Source organism: Sinocyclocheilus rhinocerous, unplaced genomic scaffold (genome assembly GCF_001515625.1).
Source record: "Sinocyclocheilus rhinocerous isolate Xijiao unplaced genomic scaffold, SAMN03320098_v1.1 scaffold348, whole genome shotgun sequence".
Taxonomy (NCBI): domain Eukaryota; kingdom Metazoa; phylum Chordata; class Actinopteri; order Cypriniformes; family Cyprinidae; genus Sinocyclocheilus; species Sinocyclocheilus rhinocerous.
In genome coordinates, this window is record NW_015635025.1 from 1,251,144 (window position 1) to 1,269,743 (window position 18,600).

An 18,600-nucleotide genomic window follows, 5' to 3' on the forward strand; every position below is an offset into this window, starting at 1 on the left:
ATACAAAAATGCAAACTATAATTGCCAACATTTCTTTAAGAAATAAACAAATGAAACAAATCACGAAAATATATGGGCGTATTAATGGACTTGAGTTAAGTATCAGGGTTTCTTCAAGTTTTATGAAGGTAAATTTAAGAGTTTTTAAGACCTTTTTTTAAAGACCCAATTAAAGAAAAACTTTAGAAAAAAAATGAAGGGAGCGTGTTCTCTAAATGTAAGTGTCTAATGCCGAGTTCACACTGCACGATTTTCAAACTCGTCGGATCGCCGTTGTTTTCACACTGCGTGACTATCTGGGGTAGCATTCAGTTGCTGCTGTGTTCACATTGCGCGATGGATCGGCGACAGGGGGTTTCACACTGCATATTGGCGACGCATTGGCGATTCTCTCAGATCGTGTCTTTGATAATTCACACTGCGTGCTTGTCACTCGCGTGAACGAGCACCGATTTGCCTCCGATTTCGGGCATTTGTCGGCGATTTCGCAAAACCTGTCTGCGAGTGAAAAATCGGGCTAAAATCGTGCAGCGTGAACTCGGCATAAGGAGAACACAATGAGCTGTGATAGCACTTTAAAGTTGGAAAATACAACTTCCAACTGTTCTTCAATACTTTTCATTTTATCCAACAAAAAAAAAACTAAAATGGAAATAACTTTTGCTGTACCTGATAAGTTTTACTGTATTCTGATCACACTGCACAAAAGTGATGTTCTTCCGCAGTATTTTTGTCTTGTTTTCCAGTGCAAATGTCTAAAAGATTCTTAACATAGATGCAAAAAATAGCATGTCTTGTTTTCTGAGAAATGTACAAAAAAAAGAAGTGAATTTATGATTAAAAAGGAGACAAATATCTGTCAGTGGGCTCAGAAAAATAAACTTCATTCAAAGCAAAAACAAGTTGATTCCCCAAACAAGACTTCATAAGTAAATTTAAGGACGTTTAGATATTTGTATCAATTATTCAGTTACTTTTATTATACTTTTTTGCAGCACATGAAGCATTTAACCCCCTGCCTTTATGAATGTAAGACTTTCTGCTCCGAATTAAAACCTTTTAAGGCTTTAATTTGTGAAAGGTAAAATTAAGACTTAAGAGTTTTTAAGACCACCAGAAACCCTGAATATATGCGCACGTATTAAATGTAACTTGAACCGCATACATAATCAAGAACATTCAAGCATAAACATAACAAAAACTGCATGCTTAAACATTAGAGGAATGATTAAATATAATTAAAATCAAGTTTGCTCGTCTATTTGGACGACTGCAGACATGCTTTCTTTTCAGTTTGAACAGTTCAATCAATAAGATGGACTTTTGAGTGGACAAATAATTCATCACATAATTTAATGGGTGCAAAGAAAAAAAAAAGAACCAACAAGAAAAGAAACTCAATCATCAGAAAGTGCAGGAGTTCTTCAGCTCTGCTAGAGCCGCTTTTCTAGATTACATCTGCGTTTTCTTAGACAGCGCTTCTGCTTCCTGTGAAGAAACACACAGAAAGCCATCGAATCAGTTCAAATCTGCAGTGAGAAGCTGTTCAGTACAGCAGAAGAAGGACTAGAGCATGTGTGTGCAACATCAGACGGGACTTTAGCACTACATTCTTAGAGTAGACACACACACGGGACACGTGCGCTGCGAATAAAGGAGCCTTTATGTCCCTCAGACACCTACCTTTGAGCCTGGAGGCGCCGTCAAGCCCAGAAACGCATACACTGCATTGTCCTCACGGGCACAGAAGAACGCCTCGTAATTCTGGAGCACAGAAGCAAAAGAAAGCACTGCTCAAATCATACGGTCTGGCTTCGAGTCGGTTTGAATCAGTCAAAACACCAGACGCCAGTTAAAATGATATTGGTAAAAAATACCTGTACAACGAAAACAGACTGAAATAAATTCATTTCGATTGCTTTTACAGTATTAGTGTCATCTGTGAACTTCTTGATCTATGGTGGGTAAACTAAATCACTTTTGTTTTTAAACCTGAAAATATCATAAGGAATATTCTGGGTTAAATCTGTTGTTAAAGGAACATTTCACCTGGAAAATAAAATTCTATCATCATTTATTCAGCCTCATGTCTTTCTAAACTTGTACGGCTTTCTTTTTACTGGGAAATACAAAAGAAGATATTATGAAGAATGTTTCAGATGTTCGTGTTATTAAAGTCAGTGGGAGTCAAAACTTTCATGCTCCAAATGACGATCAAAATTTTATTGCATGATATGATTAATTTTATTTTATGGAACGTATAGTTATCATAATATAATCATTTTTGACATTTTGTTTTATTTTTGTTATTGAACATAAGAATAAAGAAGCAAATTACAAACAATTGGCTAAATACAGTAAATGAGATAAACAGTACTTTTTAGATAGGTCTTTCTAACAGTAGTATACTATTCAATTACAAAACACTACAGAAATTGAATCGTCTAATGTAAAAATAAAACTGCACAGTCTTCACTGTATGAATTAAATATACATTGATCCTTATGGAAGCTACTTATGTTATTCACAGTGTGTGATTTTCTCTCTTTTTAATATTATTAGATTAAAACAGGAACTAAAACCGAGTGTTTCAGGCAGAGAGTACAACGAGCTGCTGCAGAGATGTACAGTATGAGAAAAAGATGGGGTTTTTTAAACTCGTGTAAATATATTCTAATCCCCCAAAAATTATGAACTTGTAAATGAGCATACTACGGCAACTTATATACTGCAGTAGTTACATATTAGGCTGCTGCCACTTTAGGACCTAATGCACTGATACAAAGTCATTGTGTTATTTCAGAAAAAATAATGTACCAGTCTAGTAATATCGATTAATTTTACGCTACCTTTATGTCCTTTTTGGAGCTTGAAAGTTAATATGGACAAAAAAGCTGAAATTCTTAAAAAATATTATTTTCTACTCTACAGAAGAAAGTAAATCATATATATATATATATATATATACCCCACAGTATCTGTCCTCGTTGAAGATCTGAGGAGGTAAAGGGTTCCCTGTTGCCGGTCGGAAATCCTCGGGGACGTGTTCTCGCATCCACTTCCTGTTGTCTTCATCAGCTGCGATGTCACATTCCTCAAACTCAATCTTATTGGCTGCCAAGAAGCCCATGACATCCTGCTGCTGTTTCTTGATCTGAGGGAAACAGAAGATTAAATCGCACATTAAAATCAATGGACACTAATTCTGATGCCCTCAAACAGAGGACATTTAATGTGTGAAAGCATTATTATTTACAGTGGACTTCACATGTATCAGGTTTTGTGAGTATTAGTTTTTTGTTGAGTTACAGCCTTTTCGGAAAAATAAGGATATAACCATAGTGTTCTGGGAAAGGCTTCAAGTAAAGTGTTACCAACATTTTTTTATTATGAATCTCAAATACAGACACTGCTGGCAAGGGTTCAAATATGCAGAAGATGTTGAAAAAGAGGAGTCGAGAAGCGTTTCAACCCACTCAAAGGCAGTTCAGATTTGTGGCATAAGGGACACAATGTCTCTGTTCCCTCCACCAGGGAACGAGGGTTACCATACGCAACCGAGACGTTCCCTTTCTGTCGTTCACTTCGTTGTTGTGTCGAGTGTATAACACTGGGGGTCCCTATACTAAACGCCACAGCTGCTGAACTGCGTTATGAGACCACAGGGGAACAGATGTTGACAAGCCAACATGTCATGACCAAATGCACCTCTCCTCCTCGTAATTTTCCAACGCCAAAGACTTAAGACCTCATTCTCCAACATTCGCTGGCGGAGAGGTCTTGGAGATCCCCCACCCTCTTGATAGAAGTGAGTGCAGTCAGAAAGGCCGTCTTCATGCCACCTACAGTGTTGTGGTTTGCCACAATAGCGGTCACTTACACCTTAAGGGTAGAGGCAGATAGGTGCCTGTCCAGACCCTCTCGGAGGAAAGATAGAACAGATCCGATGCCACATTTTCACTTTCAATTCCTCCTGGTCACGTCCAGGGACCAGACATGGAGGTTCCAGAGATCCGGGTGCGGGTGCCAGACAGGTCCCTCCTCAGGGGAATCTTCCAGGGAGGAGCTGATGCCAGTAGCACGAGCTCCGAGATCCAAGTCTTGTTGGGCCAATATGGTGCCACAAGCAATAGTTGGTCCTTGTCTTCCCTGACTTTGCACAGTGTCTGTGAAATGAGGTTCACTGGGGGAAACGCATATTTGCGTAGGCCCAGGGGCCAGCTGTGAGCCAGTGCAGGGGAGCCTCGGTCAGGGAATAACACAACTGGCAGTGAGTGGACTTTAGCGAGGCAAACAGATCTACCTGTGCCTGGCCGAATCGACTCCAAATCAGCTGGACCGTCTGGGATGAAGCCACCCCTCGCCTAGGAGCGAGATCTGTCGTTAAAGGGAGTCCGTCTACACAATTGAGGTCGCCCAGGATGTGAGAGGCATGCAGAGACTTGAGTCTGTGCTGGCTCCAAAGTAAGAGATGGTGGGCGAGTTGTGACATGCGATGTGAGCAAACACCGCCCTGGTGGTTGATGTACGCAACCATCGCTGTGTTGTCCATACGGACTAACACGTGCTTGCCTTGGATCAATGGTCAAAACCTCCTCAAGGCCAAAAGCACCGTCAACAACTCCAGGCAATTGATATGCCAGTGCAGCCAAGGGCCCGTCCAGACACCGGAGGCTGCATGCCCATTGCATACAGTGCCCCAGCCTGTCTTGGAAGCATCTGTTGTAACAACTATGCATCTGGACACCTGTTCTAGGGGCACCTCAGCCCGTAGAAATGAGATGTCCTTCCAAGAGCTGAAAGTTCGGCAACACTCTGGCCACACATTCTTTTTTCCCAGTTGACCCGAAGTCCCAGTTGGGCTACGTGGTCTAGGACCATGTCCCTGTGAGCGCAAACCAATTCTCACGAGTGAGTTAGAATAAGCCTGTCGTCGAGGTAATTGAGAATGCGAATGCCCACTTCCCTGAGAGGGGCAAGGGCCGCCTCCGTAACTTTCGTGAAGATGCGAGGAGACAGGGACAGCCCGAAGGGAAGAACCTTGTACCAGACATGTCCACAAGTCTTTAATCTGAAGTCCGAGTCAAGTCTGAAGTCTTTAAGCTTGAGTCTGAAATCAAGTCTCGAGTCTTTAAGCTGGAGTCAGAGTCAAGTCTGGAGTCATTTCATTAATTGTAGAAAATAAATTGTCATCCTTAAAAATCCTATTTACAAGGTTATATTTTAAATAAAAAATATATGTTCAAGGGATACTCCTAAGATTCTAGCTTAACTTCCTCTGCCTGTATACATAGAGTCAATCCCAGATTAAAAATAAACAAAAATACATAAATACAGGTAAAATTATTCATTTGAGGAGGCCCGTTCATATTCAAAATCTGACCCGTGACCTTTTAGAAAAGAACGCGAGCACAACGTGCCTATGGTAATGTCCTCGCAAGTGGAACATGAACCATCTACGAGGGCTGTTTCAGCATTAGCGCAGCCCAAACACTGAACACAGCACTCGTGCCGGTCATTAGGAGAGATGTAAAACCCGCAACCAGAAGGGCACAAACGGAAAGGCATGTTTGCGGACACACACAGTTCCCCCCGTGAAGCTATTTTAGAGAATTTACTGTTTTATGAGGAAATTTGCTCTTAAAGATCGCCATTGAAGCACCCAGGGGTACTCTCACAACACTTAGCTGTGTATGAGAAGGGAGAGAACGCTGCCTGTGCTGTAGATCCAATGACGAGGAGATCAAGAGGTGAATGAGTGCTGCTTCTCACAGAGAAACGATGCATTTGGCTCCAAAAAACAGAACGAGTGAGCAAATGCTGCACTGCCTATTTATACCCGGATGTCCGGGGTGTGGCCAGCAATGCAAATTTTGCTCGCCAATTTCATTGGCCTTTTCTCAATGATGTCAGAGGTGTTTGGGCTCCAGAGAGCAACCCCTAGTGTCGTACACTTGACACAACGTCGAAGTGAATGACAGAAAGGGAACAACACAATTTTTTCTTTTTAAAATTTACCACTTTGTTTATTTAAACGGGGAGTCATCTCAATTATCACCAGTAAAGTATGGAGTGCCACAAGGATCTGTCCAAATACGGGATTAGTTTTCACTGTTATGCTCAACTATATATCTCAACAAGACCAGATGAAACTTCTAAATTATCTAAGCTAACAGAGTGTGTTAAAAATGTAAAAGATTGGATGACCAGTAATTTTCTCCTATTAAATTCTGATAAGATAAGAGATATTACTTATTGGACCAAAAGACAGACAGTACACAGAATCTCTTGGATTATAATTTGCAACTAGACGGATGTACTGTTACTTCCTCTACAGTCAAAAATCTGGGTGTTATATTAGATAGCAACTTGTCTTTTGAAAATCATATTTCCCATGTTACAAAAACAGCATTCTTCCATCTTAGAAACATTGCCAAGTTACGAAACATGTTACTTGTTTCTGATGCAGAAAAGCTAGTTCATGCATTGATTACCTCTAGACTGGACTATTGTAATGCGCTGCTAGCTGGTTGTCCTGCATCTTCAATAAACAAGCTACAGGTAGTCCAAAATGCAGCGGCTAGAGTCCTTACCAGGTCAAGAAAATATGATCATATTACCCCAATTTTACAGTCTCTGCACTGGCTACCTATTAAGTTCTGTATCAGTTACAAAATATTATTACTTGCCTATAAGGCCCTTAATGGGTTAGCTCCTGCGTACCTAACTAGTCTTCTACCTCGCTACAATCCATCACGCTCCCTAAGGTCGCAAAACTCTGGACTTTTGGTAGTACCTAGAATAGCAAAGTCCACTAAAGGAGGTAGAGAGAGGAATAGCCTTCCTGATAATGTTCGGAGTTCAGACACACACTCTCTGTTTAAATCTAGATTAAAGACACATCTCTTTGGCCAAGCATTCAAATAATGCATCTCATAATCTTGTACTGCAGTTATATCTGATCAAATGCACATTATTATTCTTTAGTTTGGGTTAAACAAATTAATTTTACTTGGTTGGAACAGCAGCTACGCTAATTATGTCCCTATTTGTTTCTCTGTTTTTGCCACAGGATTGACATCCCGTGGTAACTAGGATTTACACAAGCTTCAGTCTGGATCCAGAACACCTGAGAAGAGATGATGCCAACCCCTCAGAGGACCTCAGATGATGCCAACCCTGAAACAACATACAGAACTACCACATTTTGCTATAAGTTTGATTGCATCATATAATAATTGCTGTTAATAGTGTTCATCGTCTGTTTGATTACGTCTTTAATTGATTTTTCCGTACATTTCTGCCATATGTACATTAACTGACAGTCACCACTGATAAGCTACCACTAAATATTGTAGAAACTTAATTTTCTGTAAATTTTTGTTTCGGTCCATATAGAGAGAGAGATCACGTCAATTTAAAAAGAAAAAAAGAAAAAAAGTTTGAAAACCAATTTTGCCAATAATTTGCCAAACAGTATCAAACAGTATGACACCAAACAGTCTATAAAGCACTCATTTTTCTAAAGAAACGCTTTCTGACAGCAAACACCTATGGAGATTAAGGGGGAGGCAGTCTCATCATTGAGTTCTTATAGAGCCTATGTGACAGGACCCTCAACTCTGGCCCTCAAGATCCATATTCCTTTAGAGTTCAGCTTCAACCCTGATTCAACACACCTGTCTGTGACTGTCTAGTGATCCTGAACACCTTGATCAGCTCGTTCAGCTGTCCCAAGGTGTGGTGTGACTTTGATGGCTGGTAATTGCGCATAACTATGCAAAAAGAGGCAGTGTCTCGATTACAGTATGATTTGCTTATTACGATTTTTATGCTCCACAAATCAGCCTGAATGGGTCAGTTTGGTGGAAATAGAAGGACTAATTAGAAATTCAAACAATTTCACTAGAAATTCAAGTCCATATGTTTCCCAACCCTGTTTTTGGAACCACATGGGCATATTTTATATCTCACATTTTATGTCTCCATTATCAGACCAATCCATTTTAGGACTAGTGTCTCTACTCATAGACAGAGTAGCACCATATTTAATTTTTGTCAGGAATGAAAACGAGGCTGTGAGGGACTGAAGTACAGTGCGTTCAATAGACTGTACTGTTGTTTAACAACATACTGATTGTTCAGCTGATGAAACATCTCGGAAACATTGGTTGCTTGTTCATCATGTAACACGTAAACTGTGTCAACATAGAAAGAAATCTGAAGATTTATTTGCAATGGACTAAAAAAAAAAAAAAGAGCAAGGACTTTTCCTTCTCATTTCAGAAGAAAACCACTTGCCACTGGTGGCTGAAGTATGGACAAGTCAGGAGCATCATTCCAATGTTACATAACTTACAGTATGTGGAGCACAATGGTATTTTCTAACTCAGTGGTTCCCAACCCTGGTCCTGGAGGCACCCCAACACTGCACATTTTGCATGTCTCCTTTCTCTGACACACCAATTTCAGGTCTTGGAGTCTCTACTAATGAGCTGATGATCTGAATCAGGTGTGTTTGATTAAGGAGACATGCAAAACATGCAGTGTTGGGGTGCCTCCAGGACCAGGGTTGGGAACCACTGCTCTAACTCACCAAATTAGGAAGAGTTCGAGCCAAATGAGCTGCTGGAGGAAGAGCTCCCTCTAGATACACACCTAAATACTGCCATTTAACTTTTCAACAGTTAGGATGCAAATAAAACATACTCAGCTAAACTGGAATGGCCATTCTGAGTCCGTTCTCATGCATTTCCTAGTCCAGTTAAATGCACCTAATGGTTTTTTTCTTTTTTTGGAGAAATCTTGAACAGAAGTGATTATTTCCAGTCAGAGAAAGTGGTTACATTACCGGTCAACTTCAACACCATATTTAGAGTTTGCAGTGACTGTGTTTTTCTCTGTGAAATTTGCATGAGAACAAAAGACTACTGTAGTCTCTAGCAGTAGTGCTGGCATTGCATTTGTTAATAAATGTTTTCAAATTACCTATAATAAAAACACAACCAAGCATTTCCGTGATTACCATAATTTCCGCCAAAATGTCACAGTATTTAGTGTCACAGTTATTGTTGTTACTACACTAAAGCTCTGGTCATTTGATATGCGTCAGCAAAGACATCATAGAAATAATTAAAATGACAATAATTGCAGACTCTTCTTGCACTGTTTGTTGTTGTATTTTGTCGTGTTCCTAAGGATGTCTGGTTCCAGTCGCACGTGAGGCTCAGATCATCTGAAGTGCTTACCGATGTCGATCCGGAGGATGTCGCGATGTAAACTTTAATCACCATAGTGTCAGGTTCCTCGGGTGTCACAGAGCAGCAAACAGCGATCAAACTCTTGTTTTGGCCCGTCTCTCGGTCTCTCTCTCCTCATTCCCCGCCTCTGCCGAACTCTTCCTGTTCATCAGAAACAGCCGAGCTGAGAATCAAAGACGAGCTTTTGATGAAACAGGACTGACTGCTCTGACATGCGCAGCTCTCTCAAAACAACTTATAGCAATAACTTACTGCGCTAGATATGAGTTTAACCGCGTGATTCTCAGTGTGATTAAGATCGCTCGATCACTCTGTGATATGTGGGTGTTGTCATGATGAACACTTTTCCTTGATACTGAAGTTTTAGTTGAAAATGCGCACTTTTCTGTGACACATGTGTGTGTGTGTGTGTGTGAATGGTTTCCAGCAAATAAATGTCACAAAATGACAGAGCTGCTCTTATTTTTTGTCTTAATCATCTGCAGGCTTGCTAAACAAACAACCCCTAAAACCCGACTCGACTGCAGGGCGCCATCTTGAGTAACGTTACAGAACTCGCAGAAATAAATCACCCCGTGACTAAACGGCGCTGAAATGGCAAAAAACTCAAAGGTTTGCCGGTTGTGCCTCGTTAAAAGTATACTAATAAAGACGCACACATTAAGTTTACGAGGAGTGAATACCCTCCGTCAACATTTCTTATGGGACTGTCGACATTTTTCACAAATACCGGCTCTTCGTGCTCGGCTTTCAGTTCTCAGCGCTGATTGGTCTAACTAGGCATCAATCAGGCCTAAGCCACGCCCCTCGCCCCATCCAGTCATGCGCTGTAATGCTCCTCCGCGTTTAATACTGGTGTAGTGAGCCGAGCACATATATGCCGAGATCTCTTCTAAAGCAGCTGTTTCGCAGAATATCTTTAGGAGCCCAACATGCCTAAAAGAAAGGTACACACACACACACACACACACTCCTGTCTCCTGCATCAGGGAGGCGTTCGGAACTGAGAGTCCTATTAATGTGGTTTATTTATTCACTGCATTGCAAAGTATAGATCTGCATACATTTAACATATTTAACACTGAAATCCGCGCCGCATATTTCTTATAATCTCATATCTCGTGCATGTTTTGCGCAGTGTGTGCGATTGCGCGCGCAAATTTGTTTTGTGCTTTCCATCGCTAGATTAGTCAGCCATGCTGTGCATGAAGAAACTCATAAAATCAACCACGAAACATCCACTCCTACGAAATATGACCTGTGCAATGTTAAAGACTTCACTGATGGAGAACACACTCACATGGACAATAGCGGCGTTATTATTTTATAGTCTTTGTTCTCGTGAGCAGATGACAGCGCTCACGTGCCGACAGATGGCGCTGTCAGCTCCTCCTCTCACAGCTCACATAGGGGTTGGTTGTGCTATTAATGAGGGATGGTTGAGCTGAACTGAACTCAACTGAGTTTACTAATTTTACTCATACAGGCCACTGGGTTCCTTTATTGGTTTTATATGTGAAAGGTGAATTTATATATGTGAATATTTATATATATATATATATATATATATTAAATTAATGATGAGTGTGTCTTTGTGTGAGTGTGTCTGTGTATGTATGTGTGTGAGAGTGTGTGTCTGTGTGTGTGTGTGTGTACCTGTTTTCTATTCTGGTGGGGACTTAAACCTGAATACACACAGACTCATGGGGACTCATGTCACGGTGGGGAACTAAATTGAGTTCCCCACGGCTAAACAAGCTAATAAATCACACAGAATGAAGTTTTTTGAAAATCTAAAAATGCAGAAAGTTTCCTGTAAGGGATAAGTTTAGGTGTAGGGAAATAGAATATACGGTCTGTACAGCAGAAAAACCATTATCCCTATGGAGAGTCCCTACAAGGATAGCAAACCAGACGTGTGTGTGTGTGTGTGTGAGAGAGAGAGTGTGTGTGCTTAAAAAAGGTTGTTAAATAGACTGGTTACAGGAATTATGTATATCTGAAATTCCCCACCAAACCTAATATAAATATATAAATCATTAATCAAAATAATAATCTTAATTTAAAAGAAATTTTACTGTAGAAAATACAGTAAATACACAATACTGGAATTTTGTATTTTAGTGCACCTAAGAGAAAAACATTTTAATTTAAAAATGTATAACGTTCATAATTTAAGTCTCTTCTGTCTTTTGTTTTATAATGTCAGTTGAACAATGTCTATATATATCAAGTATATTTTACTTCTCAGCTGTGTTTTTCATTCATAGAGACCCGCTCCTCTGAAGGCTGCACCCAAACCAAAAAAGGTAAAAACAGATACCTAACAAACCAGCAATAAAACTTTTAAATTAGAACAATGTTAGTTAGTTAGTTAGTTAGTTAGTTAGTTAATTTTATAGGCAAAGTGAGTTTGCAGCATGTTCACAGGCAAAATCACAATAGGCATATATAAGCATACACAATGTGCAATAAATAAATTGTGTGCTACAGCGTTCAAAGTACTGCTATTGAGAGTTTACACATGTGCAAATATTCTTACACATTGCTGCCAATGATTCACTTCCTCTGTAGAAAGACAAAGCATCCAATGTCAAAAAGGAGGATAAAAAGACCAAGGTGAAGGCCAAGGAGAGCTCAGAGTCTGCAGGCAGCGAGGAGAACCACTCTGAAAATTGAGAGGCCAAGACCAAAGCGGTGTGTTATAATCTCATGATTTCACATTAGACTGTCCATAGAAACACTGCAGAGTCACGGTATTTATTTTTTTATAAGCTCATTTTACTTTTCATTTTGTGTTGACTGTGTGGAATAAAATAATTGGAATGCTGTTACACTAGCATATTCTTCCTATCTTTTGACATGAAAAAATCATTATTCTTGATGATTTCTTCCTCTCAACCCATCCTCAGGTCACACAGACTCAAAGAAACGAAGGAAGCGAAGTCTGAGTAGCACTCTTGCCTCTCATCAACACTGTCGTCGCAGTTCCTCATCACTCCCAGTGTTGTGTCATTGTCAACCTCCAAGGCATATTGTTCACAGAGAAATATTTTTATTAATGGTTTTATAAGCATCAGCATGGATTTTTAGCACAAACTGAAGCTAAATGCTGAGCACCTTGTAGATTTGCAGTGATTGTTTCTGTGAGAATGCCACACTAAAGGTATTTTTAAATGCCATTTATTGTTATTGATAACTTGTTTGGTCTAGAAAAATCAGACGTCATCAAGTTCTTAAAACACGGCTGAGGGAAATTGTCTTTTTGTTTAATCATTTGTCATAGATTTTGGTGTATTATTCATAACAGGGAGGGGGAGGGGTCACAACCTGTAAGCAGAGATTTAAGAGAGCTGATATATTTCACTGTCCCTTGCAAAAAAAAAAAAAAATCTAAAGGTTAATGGCAGCTTGTTAAATGTTTTCATGCAAATTGTAATTTTTTTACCATGTGATTCTGACGTGTTGAAGTCTGCAGGTTATGATGTACACTCTCTAATGTTGCAGTGTCTGCTAATAAAGAAAATGGAATTCCTCACTTTTGCCTCTCCCTTTTTTTTTTATTAAAAAACTAAACGGCAATAAATTTGACGAGAATCACTGAAGATTCATTGATCACTGCTCACACTGGACATTCTAGTGTCACTAACCTTTACACAGAACTTTGTCATTCAAAGAGACAGACTTTGATGCTTGCATGTTTTGCACTTTTGTAACCAAGTGAGAAGTGTTAACTCAAATACATGATTTGATGGGAAATGCCCACTAGGGGGAGTTGTATCATGTTGGGGAATAGACATGTAGGAGAGAGAAAGTTTTGTATGCCATGCTTGAGTAAAAGACTTATGCATCATCTGTGGTGATCTCTGCTGAGATTGACTACACAACAAACTGGTGATGATCATGGCAGTTCATCTTCCTCATTCATACTTACAATGTCCTTGTGAACCTACAGTTCTGTTTGGAACATGGACACAAATGACTGAAAACAAACTTGGAAATTCATGGAGAGGAGGAAGGCATGCTACGTTACTTAAAACAGAAGCACTGAGGGCATGCGTCTGCACGTACGGGAGCAAAGGCATGACGACGATAACAGAGAACAGAATTGGGTCAAGTATCGATCCTTGTGGGACACCACGCATCAGCATAGCGGAGCTTGAGGAGCGTTCTCCAAACTTCACAGAGAAGCTTCGTTCTTTAAAATAAGATTTAAACCAGTTTAGAGTATTTCATCTCATACCAACACACTTCTCAAATAGAGTAATACGAATGTTATGGTTCCCTTTCAAGGGAACTTCGAACTGCGTCCTCTAGGGGTCGCTATGGGGAACGCCTCGTCGTGACCCGTGTCTGAAGCATACATTGAAAAAACACCAACAACACGTTGGCCGGCGACAGCCCATGACGTCACTACCGGTGCGACTATAGTATAAATAGGCTTCGAACGCAAGCTTCAGATGAAGAAGTGAATGATGTGTGCTCCCGGCGCCTATTTATACTATAGTCGCACCGGTAGTGACGTCATGGGCTGTCGCCGGCCAACGTGTTGTTGGTGTTTTTTCAATGTATGCTTCAGACACGGGTCACGACGAGGCGTTCCCCATAGCGACCCCTAGAGGACGCAGTGTCTCGTTCCCTACTCAGGGAACCATGGTTACATAAGTAACCTGAGACGTTCACTGTGTCCGAAAGCTAATCTAAAAAGAACAAGAACTACGGGGTAACCAGTGCCAGTAGTCAAGAACACATAATTTAAAAATTTTACCAACTCAGTCTCTGTAGAACGAATGATATTTTCTAAATCTAGAATACAATACTTCAAATGTTATCCAATAAACTTTGACGAAGGCTGGAGCTGGAGACTGACAGACCCGAAGCAAATCAGCTCCACAGGTGGAAAGGTGGCACCCTCACACTCCACTGTGTAATCCTCCGTGGCAGGCTTCGTTGCCGGCTCCCACACCTGGTCAGACGTCGAATGAGACTCTGGCTCCAGGGAAATACTCAGCTCTGTCGAGGTATTGACGTTCAAGACCCAACAACAATGAACAGAAAGGGAGCCACTTAAATACACAGACCAAACTAGACACACCTGGACAGAATGACACAATCAGACACAAACGGGGAAACTAGATCAGGGGAATAAACTAGGCGGGAAAGAAGGGAAACACAGAAACAAGGTGCATATTGTGACACCTACAGAGTGCTTAAAGTGGCAACAGTTTCCTGAAGGGGAAAAAAAAAATTTAAACCCAACCCTTTGAAATTTATATTACCTTAACCAACGTCCAAGGTCCACTGTGATAAGAACACCTCACATGACGTAAATAAAAAAACGTCTTATATTACCTTCAAGAAGGCATCTGATTACTTTTGATGGCAACAGAGTAATGCCAAAACACAGGCGTGTTTACCTGGTGCAATGAAAGCGAACCTGAAGCTTAGAGCAGTACATGGACGTTCATGTATCTGGTTGTCGGTGTTAGTTTTCCAGTACTGCTTCCAACTAAGTGCTTCCTTGATTTACTGGACTGCTTATGTTGAAGTCAGATACTTTGACAGCGTATCTAATGAAACTGTGGGCAGTATATGTGAGTGTGGCATGTTTGGAGCAGACTCACCCTTGGATTCAGCTTCTGGGCTGCTAGTGCTTCCAAATTCAGATCCTCTGGCATGCTCGAGGAACACTACTTTCACCGCGAAACACCAGCCATGGATTGCCCTGATAAAAAGAGGGAACTGTACATATTCACAGAAGATACGAGCTGCTCAGCGAGAAGGAGCCTCGGCAGTTGTTATTTACAACATAGATGGGACGGGCAATAACACTGACCTGATGGCCCATTCAGGTATGAGAGTTTCTCTAACTGATAATCCAAGACAAGTCAGTTTGTTTCAAAGTAGCTTCACAGAAAATTGTGCTGTAGTGTCTTACAGCATGAGGAAACAACTATATAAGATGTTTATGCGGTGGAGAAAAACATGCTATTATATAACTGACATCATCCTTGAGTAAATTGTATTTTCTAAAGAATCAAATGCATCCTTAGGCATTTTGTAAAATGCTTTAATAGATATAAAATACATCAAATTACATAATTTCCATACAGTAAGAAAGCATTGAAATCTCAAATGTATGACAGTCAAGAGGTTGAAAAACAATACAAAATAAGAAAAATGTTATAAACTGGCCATTATGCCAGTGATCTAAACAAGGTTGTTGATGTTAATGCTGCTATTAGCTTGCTTTATTGATAGGATTAAAAATTGAGCAATAACAAAAGTTATTGCTTTAAATTACAGCTTGCTCTTACTCCCAAGGCATCAAAAACTGAAGCACGGTCAAGTGCCTTGCGTGTGAGTATCAGGCTGTGAAGACATCGCTATATCAGTGAACTGGGAAATTCCTTTTTTTAATAGACCTTAATCAGGTTAGATTCCATATTGCATTTAACGTGGATGAAAACGAGCCTGTGAGGGACAGACTTACAGACTTTACAATGGCACGCACTGAATAAAGGTCATTTTCACAACAACTTTCAAAACTGTTTTATGAAGGTTTTTTTTTTCTTCTTTTGACGTTTTGTCAACTGAACAGTCGGTATGTTGTTAAACTATAGCACAATCCATTGAACGCACTGTACTTCTGTACCTCACAGCCTCGTTTTCATTCCTGTCAAAAATTAAACAACGCCTTACCCTATTACGCCTATTGCTTGCCTTGTGTGTTTCTTATCTTTATAACTGGCTAATAAATATATGTCTAAAATTAGAGATTTATATCTTTATACTTTCATAAACATTTTTGACCACTACCTTAAACCTGACCATTTCTCAACAACAGATAAAAGTGCAGTCACAGTAATGTATTATTGTGTCACGATCCCTGCCTGTGTTTTCTGTGTCTGTGTCATGGACTCTTATTTTGTAGTTCTGTTTCTTTTGTTGCTTGTTCACCTCCTGTTTTTCCACGGTTACTCATTAGTTCATTGGTTCTGCTCTGCTTATGTAGTTGCTCTTGTGTTATGTCAGTTGTTTGATGTTATGGTTCACGTGGTTCGTGCCCCCAGTGTCTGTGTTTGCAGTATTGCTTCAGTCAATAAATTCCTGCATTTAGATCCTCATCCCTGCTTGCATCGTCAGCGAGCGTGATATATTTCAGATATCTGTACGTTTTAGACAGACAGAGTTCAGACCTCTGTAATTATGATATGTTGTTACGTGATCTGAATCAGATCATTCCAGCACAACTTGCCAAAAATAAATGAACTGAGAATATATATATAGATATATTTCAAAATTATTACAATGGTTATTACAAAAACATTTATGCACAAAGAATCCAACAACATGCATGAACTTGATATTAGAGTCTTCTACATGTGCTGTTGATCTTAGAAGCAGTGGTCATGGTTAACATTGCAGTGTTTTATTTCTACAGGTGCCGATGACATAGCTGCCATCATGGTTGGCAATATTCTAGGCAAAGAAATGGCTAACCTGGTTAAGAATGGCTCAGATGTGTACGTGGAGATCGTAGTGGCCAATCCTCACGGCCTGTGGTACAGCTCTACATGGGTATACGCGCTGTCCTTCACCTTCATTGGGATATCAACCATCACTATGTTCGTCTTCGCTTTCCTGTTCATCAAACGAATGTACAGAAACCAGCAGCTCCGTATGCAAGAGGTACAATGTCCAGCCACTCTGAGTCGAGCTCAGAGTCAAATATACTTCAGAGATCTTTATTTTCAATGCTCGTTCTGTTGTGTCATCCGTTTCTGTGCAGAGGGAGATGAAGAGAGAGAATGAAAAAGCAATAGCCAAGTTAGAAGTGCGGACTCTGCGGACGGGCGACCCGGTACTGAGTCCGATTGCTGAAGCAGGAATAAACGACTGTGTTCAGTAATTGTGTATTTGAGTTTATGTCTGTGTGTTTGTAGGAGGTTGAATCGGAGGAGGTGAGCTGTGTCGTGTGCACCGACCCATTCAAACACAACGAACAGGTCACAGTTTTACCCTGCAGGTGCAGTGTGAGGATTTTACCCCAACATCACACACATTTCATAACATCAGCATCAGTCTAGCAATGGCATTTCCATGCATTTGGACGGTTTTAATATTGTAATTTGCTTTTGTCAGAGCATTAGATATCATATCAAGCAGAATGAAAGGTGTGTGTTTTGTGCCACACATAAGGCATATCATTAGAGTTTATTGGTGACACTTTACGATTAGGTTCCATTTGTTAACATGAATTAAAAAAAAAAAAGTTTTAAACATATACTGGTCTATTTTCACATTATTAAAATCAAAAGTTGCATCTATTAATATTAGTTGAGCTGACATGAACTAACAGTGAATAAATGTATTTTTATTAACTAACGTTAAGCAAGATTAGTAAATACTCTAACATAGTACTTACATTTTGTTTAGTATTAATCCATTAACTAACATGCACTGAGAGTTTATTGTATTGTATTGTTTTTTTTAAATATTGAAATTCATCCTGCCTGAGAAAGTAGAACATGGCATTTCAAAAATACACACTGCACTAGAAGTTTTTATTTTTTTTTGTAAATATGAATTAAATATGAACTAACCTGAAGTGCGTTCTGTTTCCCAGACATTTATACCATAAGAAGTGCATTGAGCCGTGGCTGCTGGAACACCCCACCTGCCCCATGTGTAAATACCACATCCTCAAATACAAGGTGAGACCGGCAAACCAGCAGAGCCGTCTTCATTTAGACGTGTGGATGGAGGGGGATTTACTGTTTGTTGCTGTATGTGTTTAGATTGATGAGGAGAGCGATGAGCCTTCATCATCATCATCATCATCATCAGGTGACACGTTCTGTCTAGCTGTGATCAGGACAGAGCAGCTCCACACATCAAACTGCCAAACCGCAGAGAGTGAGTCAACATCTTTACCCTTGTCTCTTTTATACTGTGTTCCTCTGTGATGATTATCTGATCATGAACAACAAAACACCTTTAATTGCAATGTTTTATTTTACATCGTTGTACATGATTCACCAGTGACTGTTTTGTTGTTGTTGTTGTTGTTGTTGTTGTTGGGAACCTACTGACTTTATTTTCCTCTATGCTTGACATCACAGGTTAAAAAGCAAACAAAGAATTAATACATAATTCATAATTCATGAGACATTTGTCTAGCAAATTCTTACATAAAAACGTTAGTAAGTAAATGTTTTACTAATAAACTTTCTATTAGGTCAGTGTGTGGACATCTATACGTTTTTCCCTATAAAAACTTTAACTAAACCATTAATAAAAAAATGTAAAAAAATTTTTTTTTTCAATATATATATAT

At 39.8% G+C, this 18,600-nt stretch overlaps 2 protein-coding genes and 1 long non-coding RNA gene across 8 annotated transcripts in view; 2 read left to right on the plus strand and 1 right to left on the minus strand.

The window, feature by feature from the left end:
- Positions 1–997: 997 nt before the first annotated feature.
- Positions 998–9,990, minus strand: sh3bgrl (SH3 domain binding glutamate-rich protein like). Of its 6 annotated transcripts, none has more exons than XM_016560271.1 (5): positions 9,918–9,990; positions 9,249–9,401; positions 2,969–3,154; positions 1,684–1,764; positions 998–1,488 (listed from the first exon to the last, which is right to left on the minus strand). In XM_016560271.1, the coding sequence occupies exons 2-5, from the start codon at positions 9,291–9,293 to the stop codon at positions 1,453–1,455; spliced, it is 348 nt and encodes a 115-aa protein (XP_016415757.1). In that variant the 5' UTR covers positions 9,294–9,401; positions 9,918–9,990; the 3' UTR covers positions 998–1,452. The 6 variants fall into 6 exon arrangements, with proteins under 6 accessions (XP_016415757.1, XP_016415753.1, XP_016415754.1 ...); XM_016560267.1 differs by lacking the exon at positions 9,918–9,990 and adding an exon at positions 9,513–9,901; XM_016560268.1 differs by lacking the exon at positions 9,918–9,990 and adding an exon at positions 9,513–9,901 and having other exon boundaries at positions 9,249–9,423.
- Positions 9,991–11,497: 1,507 nt separating this feature from the next.
- LOC107746181 (uncharacterized) lies at positions 11,498–12,399 on the plus strand. Its single transcript, XR_001640665.1, has 3 exons — positions 11,498–11,569; positions 11,835–11,957; positions 12,173–12,399. It is a non-coding gene; the product is annotated as an uncharacterized LOC107746181 (long non-coding RNA).
- A 2,286-nt stretch (positions 12,400–14,685) lies between these two features.
- LOC107746182 (RING finger protein 148-like) overlaps positions 14,686–18,600 on the plus strand; it is a 4,827-nt gene continuing 912 nt past the window's right edge. Inside the window, exons 1-6 of the mRNA XM_016560296.1 lie at positions 14,686–15,112; positions 16,705–16,952; positions 17,053–17,124; positions 17,207–17,289; positions 17,890–17,977; positions 18,062–18,179. Of these exons, the coding sequence (XP_016415782.1) occupies positions 14,686–15,112; positions 16,705–16,952; positions 17,053–17,124; positions 17,207–17,289; positions 17,890–17,977; positions 18,062–18,179 (1,036 nt within the window). The remainder of the gene's footprint in view (positions 15,113–16,704; positions 16,953–17,052; positions 17,125–17,206; positions 17,290–17,889; positions 17,978–18,061; positions 18,180–18,600) is intronic.

Coding starts and splice junctions, on each gene's coding strand:
- sh3bgrl (XM_016560266.1), bottom strand. CDS start 5,787: ATGCATCGTTTCTCTGTGAGAAGCAGCACTCATTCACCTCTTGATCTC. Junction 3,155..5,688: donor TCTCTCCCTTCTCATACACA/GCTAAGTGTTGT, acceptor TGTTTCCCTCAG/ATCAAGAAACAGCAGCAGGA. Junction 1,489..1,683: donor CGGCGCCTCCAGGCTCAAAG/GTAGGTGTCTGA, acceptor GTTTCTTCACAG/GAAGCAGAAGCGCTGTCTAA.